Consider the following 13166-nt stretch of genomic DNA (forward strand, 5'->3'; position numbering starts at 1 on the left):
CTTGGGGATACTAACCCTCTTTCAGTACGTAAAATTCTGATCATTTTAGATCTGGAATTATTATTAAAGGTAGTTTTTTTCTCTTCTTCACTAGACTGTAAATCTAATAAAAGCTATAGACAAATTTTAGATGAAAAACATCTCGTTAACAATCGAGAAATTTTGTCATCGATTGAGTTAAAGGTGTTAATCATCTTTACTCAACGAGGGTACACAGACAAGGAAAGGTATTTAAGTTAATTTTTATAGCAACTAATGTCTCTTTAATTTTGTTAAAGAGGGCTGTTATATCTTCCTCTTATTGGTCACATCTAGTTTCTGTGATAGTGCAGTTAAAAGGTTAACAGTTTTCGTGCATCGTAATGCTTTAACTAATACATGTTTTGTAAACATAAAACAAAAGAAAAAATTTATATTCCATGCGAAGTTATTCTGGTATGATTTTGTGATATTTATGTACTTGTTTGTTTCCTAAAAAAATTTATTGGAATTCATATTTATGCAAAAAAAAAATGCTGTGAGAGTTTCCCACGTAAATATCTAAATAAACATTTTTACAAGCTGCCTTAATTTTATAAAAATACAAGCCAAAGAATTCGGTTTAACTCTATTATATCAGATCAATATATAACATCAAATATCACAGTAACAACTATTCCTTCGTTTTAAATTTCAATTTAATATCGAATTTGCACATCTTTTATAAAACAATAAACGAACGATCTTTTATGAAACTATAAATATGCATTGTTAATTAATGTACACAATCTGTGTATAAAGAATAATCCCCAAATATTCATCATATGAATGTTTGAGATTGCAGTTGTTGTTATTTTAGCAAATCTAACTACCTACTAATATTTTTGTTTTTGAATGATAAATGTAGGTAAAAAAAATGTTAAAAGTTTCAGCATGTAGTTTCATCTTGTTACAGTGAAAAGATATAGTGCATTTACTATGCAAAGGATAGGCCTGATTATTATATATTTCTAGCTTTATTGCAAATATTATGCTTGTATGCTAAAAAATATCCACAACCCTTTAATTGTATATGTATAAAAAAAATTTACGGTGCTTACATTTTTTTCCATTTATTTGTGCCAAATTAAAGTATTTGTCAAATGTTTTGCCCTTTTTTGTAGTTTGTTGAAAATCATTATTAGCTTGTGAGTTCTTATCCACGAGTATACACTTAGCGTTCCGAATATTTTTCTTGCAGCCATTCGCTATCCTAATCAATTGATTTACATTAAGTTGATTTAAATTATAAAAAAGAAATGGTTTAACTTCTCATTCCAGGGAAAAACAGTACAACAGAAAAATTTTAATAACAATTTACTCATGACTTTTAACAGTTTAAGTCAAGTTTTCTTGATGATGTGTTCTACAAAAACAAATTATTTTGACGGTTTAGTATTAAAAATAAAATATTAAAATTATATTTTAACGAGTTTGTTTTATTTTAACAACATAAAATTTTTATTAAATGTGACAACTATAATGTTCAATTTTTGCAAGTTAAGTTACATTTAAGGATGAACACCTTCAGTGCCCGTTTTTCACATGGTCTTAAGTAAATCAGACAAGCTTTGCCCCAAAAGAAATCATTTCGAAACTTTGGGAGAATATCTTTTGAAATTAATTTATAACCTAAGTACAATTATTAAGCAAAATTTTTTCCCATTTTTTTTTTCAAAAGTGAATTTTAAAGCATTTAAGTACAAATGAGCCCCAAATATAAAATGCGGAAGTTCATTTATTTTAAATAATGTTTAAAGCTAAGTAAACATTTTCTACTTTTGGCAATTTTTTAGATTAATTAAATTTATATGGTATTAAGAGCCTTACTACTTTTGTTCAATGTCGTTTTTATATTATTTCAAGTATATATGCGTATTTTTATGCGTATTTTTTTTCAAACAAATGAGATTCCCAATGAGAATTGTTTAACTAAATATATTTTAATACACTTTTACATAAAACTTTTATGTATATTTTATTTTTTGCATTTACTTAATTAATAAAAAAAATTCAACTTAATCCCAGGCTTTCACGGTTTTCTGATTTAAAAAATATGTTAGAATGAATTTAAATAGTTTAAAAGAATTTCAATTTTTATTAAAACCATTTTATGTGATGAAGTTGCCCTTGATAGTTCTTTTTCAAAATTTTCTTTAAATAATACTCTCATATTTGGATATTTTTGTTAATAATTACCTTAAAAGGTTAAAGATAAAAATATTTGTTAACTAAATTCTTTGTTATCTCAATAACGTACTGACTCTACGATAAAAATGCGACTGCGTGATCAAAATGCGTAATAAAATATTTCCATAAGCGAAATCACAAACATTTCACATTTAATTTTTCATTTCAATGCATAATTATTGAGTATAGATTACAATGGATTTCTATTATGAATCTTCTCTCATTTATATTATTTAATAATATACATTTGATTCGAAAGAACTTCATTCAGTGAATATTTTTTTTATATATTCCTTATTACGCTAAGTGTGGACAGGATTATGTTGACAGTCAAATGTTTCTCCTCGGAGCATTTCGATGGCTTCGATACGTATACTTTATACGCTATGTCGATTCCTCTCTTCGGCATGATTAATAATCAAACAGCTTTTTGATGAGACTTCTCAAACAAATAATTCCATTTTGTTTGAATGGCCCATTTCCTTTTTGTAGCAACTAAATGAGTCTTCTAAAATGTTTTAAAAAGAGTTTTGAACTAAGAATTAAATTTAAAACTCCATTAAATTTTGAAAGCCTTAATTTTTTTTAGAAATTTATTTATGCTACATTTAAGTTAAAGACTAACTCGTAGAAGGGATATTAAGACCTCTCTTACAGCTTCACAAATACGCCACCAGATACGGAACTTGCATCATCTAGCATAAAGCGCTTTCAGTGATAGCTTCACCTTATTTTCTAGAAATTTTTTTTTTTTAAATTAATGACTCACTTCATAAATTTATGCAAACTGCATTTAATCAAGCATACAAATTTTCTAATAAAATATATACTACATTTTCTTTATAAGATTTTATCTTGAATGCTTACGCTATGCGTTAAGCGGCTTGAAGTTGTTTAACGCATTTTATATTCATTTTTATGTAGATAATGGCATCTTATCTTAGCGTAAAAATTTTTTACGTTGTTGTGTCTTATTTGTATTTATTTCTATTTTAATTAAAGGATATAGCTAATGATCAGCTTTTGCACTGTGTAATATAGCTGACATTACTTATGAAGCGAAGATACTCTTGTTTTTAAGCATTGCTTTATTTTGAAATCAATTTTATGTCTGGATTCGTGAGCGTCAGGTTGACTTCTAACAAGAGAAGAAGAAAAATCTTACATGTACGATTGAGATTGAATTATTCTTAATATATTCAGAGTTTTCAAACATAAATTGTGTGACTGTTACCTCCTTAGTCTGTTTTACGTTTCTATATACTAAAATTATTGACTGGTAAGTAGTGAGAAATAAAATTATTTCCTGAATCAAAAACACTTCACGATGGCGGTGTATATTCATCAAACGTATCCTCAAGGAGTAGATGTTGCATACCAAGATTTGGGAAATCGAGGTTTGCAACAACATCAAATGTACGCAGAGCCTGTTATTCAACAACATCAGATATATCGAGATGCTGCTGGGGTACAGCAACAAATATATGCAGAACATTTATTACCGCAACAGGTCTATAGAGAGGAAGATTTGCAACGGCATGCTCAATTATATCGTGTTGAAGATTTGCAACACACTCAAATATATCATGAGGTTCCTCAAGAAGCTCAGCCAGCAGCCCCACCCCCTCAATCCACTCCAGCACATGTTTGTGATATTTGCAATAAAACTTGCAAGTCAAAAAGTGATTTGCAATCACATTATGCTGGTCACACTGGGGAAAAAGCTCATATTTGTGATGTTTGCCACAAAGGTTTTACTCAAAAAAGTAGTCTTCAAACTCATTACTTAATTCATACTGGTGATAAACCTCATGTTTGTGATGTTTGCAACAGAGGGTTCACTGATAAGAGTACATTGCGTAAACACAGTTTAATCCACACTGGCCAAAAACCACATGTGTGTGATATTTGTCAAAGAGGCTTTGTCCAAAAAATTACACTACGAAAACATTACCTCACTCATACTGGAGAGAAAAACCATATTTGTGAAATATGCAATAAAGGTTTTGCTCAAAAAAGTACTCTCCGAACCCACTATTTGGTTCATTCTGCTGATCGAGAAGGTAAGAGGAAACCAAGAAAAGGTAAAGGTAAGAAAGGGGAGGACAGTAGAGACGAAATTATTGTACCTGTACCTGATGAAGAGGCAGTTATACAGCAAGAGCAACAGATGCAGGAACAGGCTGCTGAAACAGTAGAAGTAGAACAAGGTGTTGATCTAGAGCAAGCACAAGTTCATGTTGTAACAGCAGTTCCTGCTGATCAAGAACAAGTTGATATAACATTTGCAGACAACAGTGGCTCACATGATCCAGCTTTGCTGCAAGAACAGCAAGTATTTTTAGAAAGTGCACAAGCATTTGCAACGATTGATCAGCCACTCACACACATGGTGCATCAAGCTTTGAATATTGGACCTCATGGCATTCAGCCTCTAATGACTGTGGATCAGCAAGGAATTGCCCACCTTGGTCAACAAGCTTTGTCTCAACTTGGTCATCAAACTTTAGCTCAAATTGGACACCAGACTTTTGCTATTATTGGTCAACAGCCTTATACTTCGATTGACCAACAGCCTCTTAGCCATATTGTTCATCAAACCATGGCTCCAATTGTAGCTGATCAAAATGTGCCTCCTCCTGGTTTTCCCTTGACCTGCGACCAATGTCCAAAACAATTCAAACGGAAATGTGACCTCCAGAAACATTACATGATCCATACCGGAGAGAAAAGCTTTTTCTGTGAGACATGTAATAAGGGTTTCATGACAAAGAATGCCTTGCAGAAACACATATTTGTGCACACAGGTGAAAAACCTCATTCCTGTAGTATATGTAGCAAAGCATTTACAAAAAAGAGCAGCCTTGCTACACACTATCTTATTCATACAGGCGAGAAACCACACAACTGTAGTTATTGTGATCGTAGATTTAAAGATAAAAGTACATTACGCAAACATCTTCAAATCCATACTGGTATAAAGAATCATGTTTGTGAAATTTGTTCCAAAGCTTTTGTACAAAAAAGCACCCTTCGTAAACACCAAGTTACTCATACAAAAGAGAAGCTTTTTCAGTGCGAAACCTGCCAGAAACGATTTACTCAAAAATATAGCTTGCATGTTCATTATCAAATTCATAAACGCCCTAGACCATTTCGGTGTGATCAGTGTGAGGAAGCATTTACGAATAAGCTTGAACTAGATAAACATTACAGAATACATACTGGTGAAAAACCGCATACCTGTCACATTTGCAAAGAAGGATTTGATGAAAAGGCACGATTAAATCGTCATATGTTAGGACATACTGGTGAAAAACCTTTTGTATGTAACATATGTCAAAGAGGTTTTAAAGACAAATGCAATATGCAAAGACATTATCTGACACATACAGGGGAGAAGCCTTTTGCTTGCGATTTATGTGAAAGACGATTCAGGGAAAAGGCAAAACTTCTTAAACATAAAGCTCGCCGTCATAAGAGCAAGCCTAAGACGGTTAGAACGCCACAGCCTATTCGTAAAGTAATCATTATCAAAACCCTTTCTACTGATTATTATTATAATCGAAAATACTACTAAAGTCTATTGTTTTTGTCGCTCTAAATATTGAGATGCTCATTATTTTGGATAAACGAATCGTGCATGTCCTGTGTGTGAAGTTTCAGTTTATTAGCTTTTAAGTGTGAAAGTATTTGCATAATAGCTATAATTTTCTATTTTTAATAAAATATTCCTAGACAAATAATATAAATCTATTTATTATAGGGCATTAAAATAAGGTGCATTCATATTTAACACTTCAACTGTCTAAAATTCTGTTTAGAATACTATCTGTCTATCAAAAGATGAACTCCAAAGATTGTTTTGAAACTTCTTTTCTCTTATAAATATCTGTTTGTAATGTTTTTCTCACAATTGGAAATATAATGTAAAATATATTCTACTCAAAATATAACCAAAGTAAATAAATATATGTATAACTCCAATATAAAATAGATAATTTTTATGAATAAACTTTAATTTCCCTAAAAATTAAAAAAAATCTATTAATGAATCCATTAATGAATAGGTTCCGTGGCTTTGGCTATTGTATAATTCATACACATTTTGAAGGTATGGTTGTTACTAAAGTAAATTATTCGAGTATATTTCAGGTGTTACAGCGAATGGCGGTTATCTCATTTACAAAATCGGAACTGCCACTTTCTGCCGTACCTACAATACAGAGTAATAATCTATTATAACAGTATTCTCTAACATTTCTCATATCTGGGGCTTATCTTGTGGTAGACAGATAGTAGAACTAACCACAGAAGGCTTTCGTGTGTGTTACTTTTTTTTAATGCAAGAACGGTGTATATATATATAGCAGTACAGACTTTTGTGAGTGTGCTTTTATTTTAGTCCAAAGACTGAATCGTTAAAAGGTTAAATTTTGTGTTTTGATTATTAATCTCATTTTATTTTTTAAGAAAAATTCTTTTTTGTCTTTTGTTGCTTAAATCTATAATATGATAGCGTGAATTGTAAATTTAAAAATTTGGTTATTATCTGACTTAATAAATGTTTGTTATGAAAAATATTTCTTTAACTGAAATTGTAGCATTCAAAAATATTTATCAGTATTCTTATGCTTTTTGTTATGTGTATTTCTTTTTTATTTCTAATGTTAATTTGTAATTAACATCAAATTCATTTTCTGTTATTGTATTTTCATAAACTAAAATTTCTCATTAGTGTTGCGGGGTAAGAACATAATTTATTCAGCAATATTTTTCATTGATAAATTTTAGATATTCTTTTAATACAATATTTCTCTATTCCAATAATTTTCAAGTAGAATTTAAAAAGAAAAAAAACAGATTAAAATAAAATATTCATGTCCTAGTTTTATTGCTGCTCTAAGCATTGACTTGTGATTTCTTTAAACAAAAATTATCTTTAAATATCTCTTTAATTTTTTAACTAAAATTTTCTTTGCACTTCCTCTAGCCACTGAGTTTGTAGATTTAACTGAAATTTCTATTCTTATTTCAGTTTGTTGTTTAAGCTACATATAACTACTTTTTTATAAACTTTTTTCTTCTTCGTACTAACTTTGCTTGCCTTGCTTCATTATACAATATGAAAATTGTAAGAAAACTATTGTGAAAATCTTCATTTTTATTTGCCTACAGTTTAAGATTTAATTATTTTAAAATTAAAATAACTCGAGTTATTTTATGACTATAATTTATTGTTATAATTTTTTTCTTAAAACTTTTGTGATGGTTTTCTTTTTCTAAAAATTAGTTGAAGTTATAATAATATGTATCTAGGTTGAGATTTTTATTTTAAATTAATAATTTATGCTTTTTTTTTTGCTCAACAGAATATTTTTTATTTCTTTTTTTAATTGTGATTGGCACCAAAGACGTGTTAAAAAACAACAGACTTGAAAAAAATATATGTAAAACAGATATTCTCGAAAAAGCAGAGCTTGTAATTTGACTCTGAAACGAATTAATCGGCTTGAACTAGTTCTACTAGCACTGTTTTATAAAAAACGAGCACTATTCGCTTTGTTTATCGACTCAAAATTGTGTGTGTGTGTGGGGGGGGGGGAATTTACTTCTAAAATATTTGGTCTAAAAATCATTGAATATTTTCTTAAAAGCAGTGCTAGCGGTATCATTCTAGATTGCTAAGACTGGCACAATTTGTTGTTTTTTGAAGTTGAATTTTTTTTTTTTTTTTTTGTTTTAAATGTAGGATGGCTTCACTATTTATCCTTGAAAATTAATTAAATGATAAAGTAATCATAAGACAGTTTCATAAAGATCTATTACAGAAATGATATGAATTTTGCTTGAAAACAAGATTGAACATCAACTTTTAATGAATTTGAATTTTTCATTATCCAATGAATTGAAATTCTTATTTATCTTTTATATAAAATGTATCATGTACATAGGATTATAAACGAAAATGTGAAATCAATGATTCGAAAATCAATTTACAAGTTTTTTAGTTAGTGTACTAATCTTTATGTATATTATTGTTTTATAGGTTTGTATTATTTCACAACCTCTTGAGTTATAAAATAAAATTAGTGATCTATGCTTGACATAGTTCAAAAGTGTATAATATTTAAGATTTATATATTATTTTAGTAAAAGAATTAACTGTTTTCTTTTCACTCTTATGAGCAGTGCCTTTCATTTTTTTTCTTCTTATGATTAAACAAATTATTTTTTTCCCATCTAAAGGGGTCGTTCAAATATTACTCAAGCATGTAGTATGAGGATTTGCATTTGCTTGTTTATATCAATAGTGCATAAGTCATGGTGACAATCTCTTAAGTAATGTAATTCCTTAAAAAATTACTAAAATAAATATATATTTAAAAAAAAATTTTTTTTTCGGACTTAGCCATTTGCTAACAAAGAGGAAGAACAGGTCCAGTAAAAGATTTATTTTTGTAATATTTGAACAGTCCCAACTATTGCATTTCACATAATTTATGTGTCATTTCTCTATATGAATTTTTTTTTTTTTTGTAAATTTATGCATGTAATATATTACTAAGTAGTTCTTTCAAAAATAAAAGTAATTTCTCTGTACTTTGTCCATTCCATTTTTTTAATTAAAGCTATTTCTGGAAACATTTTTAAAATCAGATAATTTTCAAGTTTGTTACATCAAAAGAGGTGTAACTTTGAATTTATTAATAATATATAGTTTGTCTATAGAAAGAACACCCCTCACTTCTTAGGCTGACTGCAATGGAAACAAGGAAGAAAAGAAGAGAGCTTCTCTTTCCCGATTTCGGTTCTCTTGTGAACCCTAGCTAAAACCTGTCTTAAATATTGAACCAACTACTTGAAATAAAACCTCATAACCGTAATCATAAGTGCTTCAGAGGAATGACATGAAGAGTTCTTTCCATAAACAGAATAAAGCAGTGTTTGTTTCATGGAATAAATTTAAAGTTGTATCTTATTTCTCTCTTTAAAATGTCATTAGCTTAAAGAGCTTTTTTCATCATGTCAGTATGGTGGCTTGCAGTCGGAATTTGGAAATGGTTCTTATGGATTAGCCAGGAAATCAGCATCAAGTCTTAAACTATTCAGGCATTCGATTTTTTTTAAAAATCTATGCCTTGTATGTTCCCATAATATGCAACATACATTGGAAGAAAAATTCATATTTCATTCACAAAACTCAATTTGATCATAATGAAATATTCCTTAAATAGATTTTGAATAGAATATAATCCAAAACTTGAGTGAGCAAAAATCTGTCATGAATAAAAAATGTACTCATTGTAAAATTACCTTAGTGATAATTTAATATAAAGAAATACTTTATTTGCCTCAGTGGCATTTTATTTCTTACTAAAGCAAGTTATTCTTACGACAAATAACTTTCCTTTTCCATACAATTGTTTTCCCTTTGTTAAGTGAAAATAGTGAATTATGCAGAATTCAATCAGCTCTTCTGATTAGTAAAAAAAGTAGTACAAAAAAAGTGTTATAGTTACACAAATCCCACTGAAAAAAATATAGTTAAATTTTTAAATTATCCTTATTTATATATTTCTCCTATGTAGCACCATAAATTCTGTTATTTTTTATTTTGTTAAGTTGCCTTAAGTAATGTTGAATAATGTAATATGTTAAATAATAAAATTTTGTATTTTCATGCAAATAAAAACTTAGTTATAAAATAACTACTTAGATTTATTAGATATCCTTGCTAAAATGGCTGTAGAATTTTACACCAAAACTGCTTTATGGCACTGCATACCCATTAATACTTTACTTTTTTGAGCAGCAGCATGTGTAATACGATACTCAAGTTATGGATCGAGAGGTGTTTGAAGTAGTACAACACGTAATGGAATCGTGATGAGTTTTCCATCTTATTTCATGACACAGATGGAAATACTTCAGCCTACTACACTGAAATGTCCCAAACTCCTACTTAGGATGGTTTGTGCGGTTCAGGGGTGATTGTGAGCCCAAGTCTTCCAGAAATTTTCTTGGAGTAAAAAAAACATAAAGTTTAAATTGAAAAAAAAATTAAGCAAGGTCTTCTCCTCAATATTTCTCAGTTTACTTAAAATATATTTAAAATTTTACACATACCTATGATGACCTGGAGAAGTAATTGAAAATTACAAATGTCTTTCTCGAGTTTATGATTATAACTATTTACTGATAATATTGAATATTAATCTTGAATATAAGCTTATAAAGTAGCTCTCCTTACAAACAAATAAAATAAACTTTCTTTTAAAGTTCCACCTTTGAAAATTTGATTTCCAAAAACTTTTGTGATCAATGATTTTTTGAAACGTCTGAACCTTTGATCTCCAGAAACTTCTGGATCACGGTTAGAGAAAAATCCGGATTTTTTCCGGAGCACAATCAGCCCTGTGCAGTTAAGTGGTTGCCAGGTAGATTTTTGATCCACTCTAAAAAGATTTCAAGACTGAACTTATTTTTTGTTCAATTAATACTGTCTTGCATTGTTTACCAGAAATTTATAGCTCACAGCACTAAAATTTACCTTTCCAAGATAATAGCCTACATTTTAAATCGACCATTTAGTTAAAAAAATTTTATAAGTTACAAACAAAATTATTACAATATCAAAACATGTTGAAATTATTCTTTAATAAAATCATTACCACAGTTTTGTAAAACAAAAATGATAGCTAACCTTTTATATCTTTTTACAACTGTTACTGAACGACTAATATTTTCCTGAAACCATTCACCGTTATTTATTTATTATCCAAGCACTATTTTTTTTTAATAAATAATCTTGATTAAATTTTGGCCAGTATGTCAATATGTTAGGTGCAAAATACAAGCTTAAGCAGATTTAAATTCAGCAATGGTACCCATGTTAAATTAGTATTAAATTTCAACGCATATAGAGCTTTCAAAATATCATGGGCATCTCTTGAGAAATAGTCAAAATTGAAATCAAAGTATTTTTTGGTGAGCAACTGCTTACATATACTAGTGAATATTTAAACACAATTGTACTTTGCATTAACTTTGATTGTTTATAAGTTGTACAAGATAATTTTAATACATAGTAGAAGTCACATATTTTAATAGGAAGTTAAATGCAGGCACCAGATAATAAATTATATTTTAATTAAGTATTAGTATTTCTTATTTTAACATCTGAAAACTTCTGTATTTCCATTAAAAGAATTTTTTTTCTATTTACTTTAATTTGGAATAAAATATGAACACACTTAAAATATTCAGTAAATTATTCAAATAATGATCTGCAATTATTGTTAGACACAGTGTTTCATAAAAATGTCTATTTTATTGGTAATTAATAAATAAAAAGTTAAGTATGTCGACGTGAAAACTTCTCCAAATATATTCCACTCTTGCTCTAATTCATCATTACAAGTCTTGCAAAATGAGGGGAGAGTTTCAGACTAGATACAAATATATTTATAATATGCTGTTTATTTCCAATTACCAAAGGGATGAATAAAAGAAAAGATAACAAAAATAACTATTTAAGTCATAATTGTAATAAGTCATGTAAAATGTATTATGCGATTGGATTTAAATTATAATGAATACCCAATTTGCTGTAAAGTCATTGAATAAATGGAATTTCCAGTAGAGATGTAACGAATAGTGATTTGGCCGAATATTCGACCAAAAAAATCTGCTGAATGGCACATTTTTTAAAATTATTAATAAATATTATCTTTTATATAGAAATAATTTTAGTTATTATTGAAAAATAATGAAAACTTGGCTGTATTATTGATAAGGGGTAAAAAGAAAAAAAACTTTCATAGATAAGATTTAAAAAAAAGCATTTTAAGTTTAACAAAAAAAGAAATAGAAAATATATCCCCTTAATTCTTAAAACAAACCATTAATGCTAACAGCATTTTTTGGTAGAAAAAAAAAAGTTTGATAGAAATCAAAACAAAAATAGTTCTCAATTTTTAAACGATGAAAGATTTAGCGATGAAGGGCTCAACTTTTTAATTTTGCCATGCATGCATGCCATGGGGTAGCAGCAAAGTTTTTTAAAATTTTAGGGTAATTTTAGGAACTTTTTTCAAAAAATTTTAGGGGTAATATATGATTTTGCTAGGATAAAAACAGATCACACGGTAGTTTATTACATAACAGAAGATTATTACAATTCATCCACACATATCATAAATAATTGCAAGCCATAAAATAAAGCTCTGAAATTTATTAAGTCAAGAATGAAATCTCTAAAGTGTAAAAATGAAATTTCAACTTTACATATTACCTATCAAAAATTAAGTGCATAATTCAGGAACAGGCAAAAGTGAGAATAAATCAAGAGAAAAAATAAATTAACACCAACTTGGATTTTCATTTAATTTTTACTTTCTTAATCAAAACTTTATTATTACCCTTTACCTTACTTTATTAAGAAAAACTATTGTGTAATATTATTAGATTTCAAATCAGCAATTTATATTAGAAAATAGAGAAAAACAAATTAATCATAATCATTTTTCTAATATATTCTTGATATGATTTGTGAGATTCTTTTACTGCCCTCAATAGTGTTGTGTTGATCTTCAACACTCCTCCATAATTTCGAATGGTATCTTTGATTAGTCTAAGAGACATAATAGTATTCTCATGGTGACTCACATTAAGCATTGCTTTATTTATCGCAAAACCTCTCAGGATCAGAATTCCCATGTGGAAAATTAAAACAGTTTTAATTAATGTAGTTAAATTCTTACATTTTAGATTATTGCTTTTTTATTTATATTTAGCCTATAACTCTAATTTTTTAGGAACACCAACAAAATTTTATCAGATTTTTAGGAATTTTAGGGTTTGCACATAGTTTTAGGAATTTTAGGGGGAATGCGACCCCTGGCCATGTTTTTAGAAAAAAAAAGCGACTATAAAAGAATAACGTTTATTAGAAA

General features: G+C 28.5%; 1 protein-coding gene across 1 annotated transcript; it reads left to right on the plus strand.

The window, feature by feature from the left end:
- The first annotated feature begins 3132 nt into the window (after positions 1 to 3132).
- Positions 3133 to 8337, plus strand: LOC107456527 (uncharacterized). Its single transcript, XM_043045609.3, has one exon. The coding sequence runs from the start codon at positions 3536 to 3538 to the stop codon at positions 5786 to 5788; it is 2253 nt and encodes a 750-aa protein (XP_042901543.1). The 5' UTR covers positions 3133 to 3535; the 3' UTR covers positions 5789 to 8337.
- Positions 8338 to 13166: the final 4829 nt, after the last annotated feature.

Source organism: Parasteatoda tepidariorum, chromosome 7 (genome assembly GCF_982258835.1).
Source record: "Parasteatoda tepidariorum strain Cologne lab strain chromosome 7, Ptep-v5.0, whole genome shotgun sequence".
Classification (NCBI taxonomy): Eukaryota; Metazoa; Arthropoda; class Arachnida; order Araneae; family Theridiidae; genus Parasteatoda; species Parasteatoda tepidariorum.

Excerpts from the sequence above, each read along its gene's own strand:
- LOC107456527 (XM_043045609.3), top strand. The coding sequence starts at position 3,536 with ATGGCGGTGTATATTCATCAAACGTATCCTCAAGGAGTAGATGTTGCA.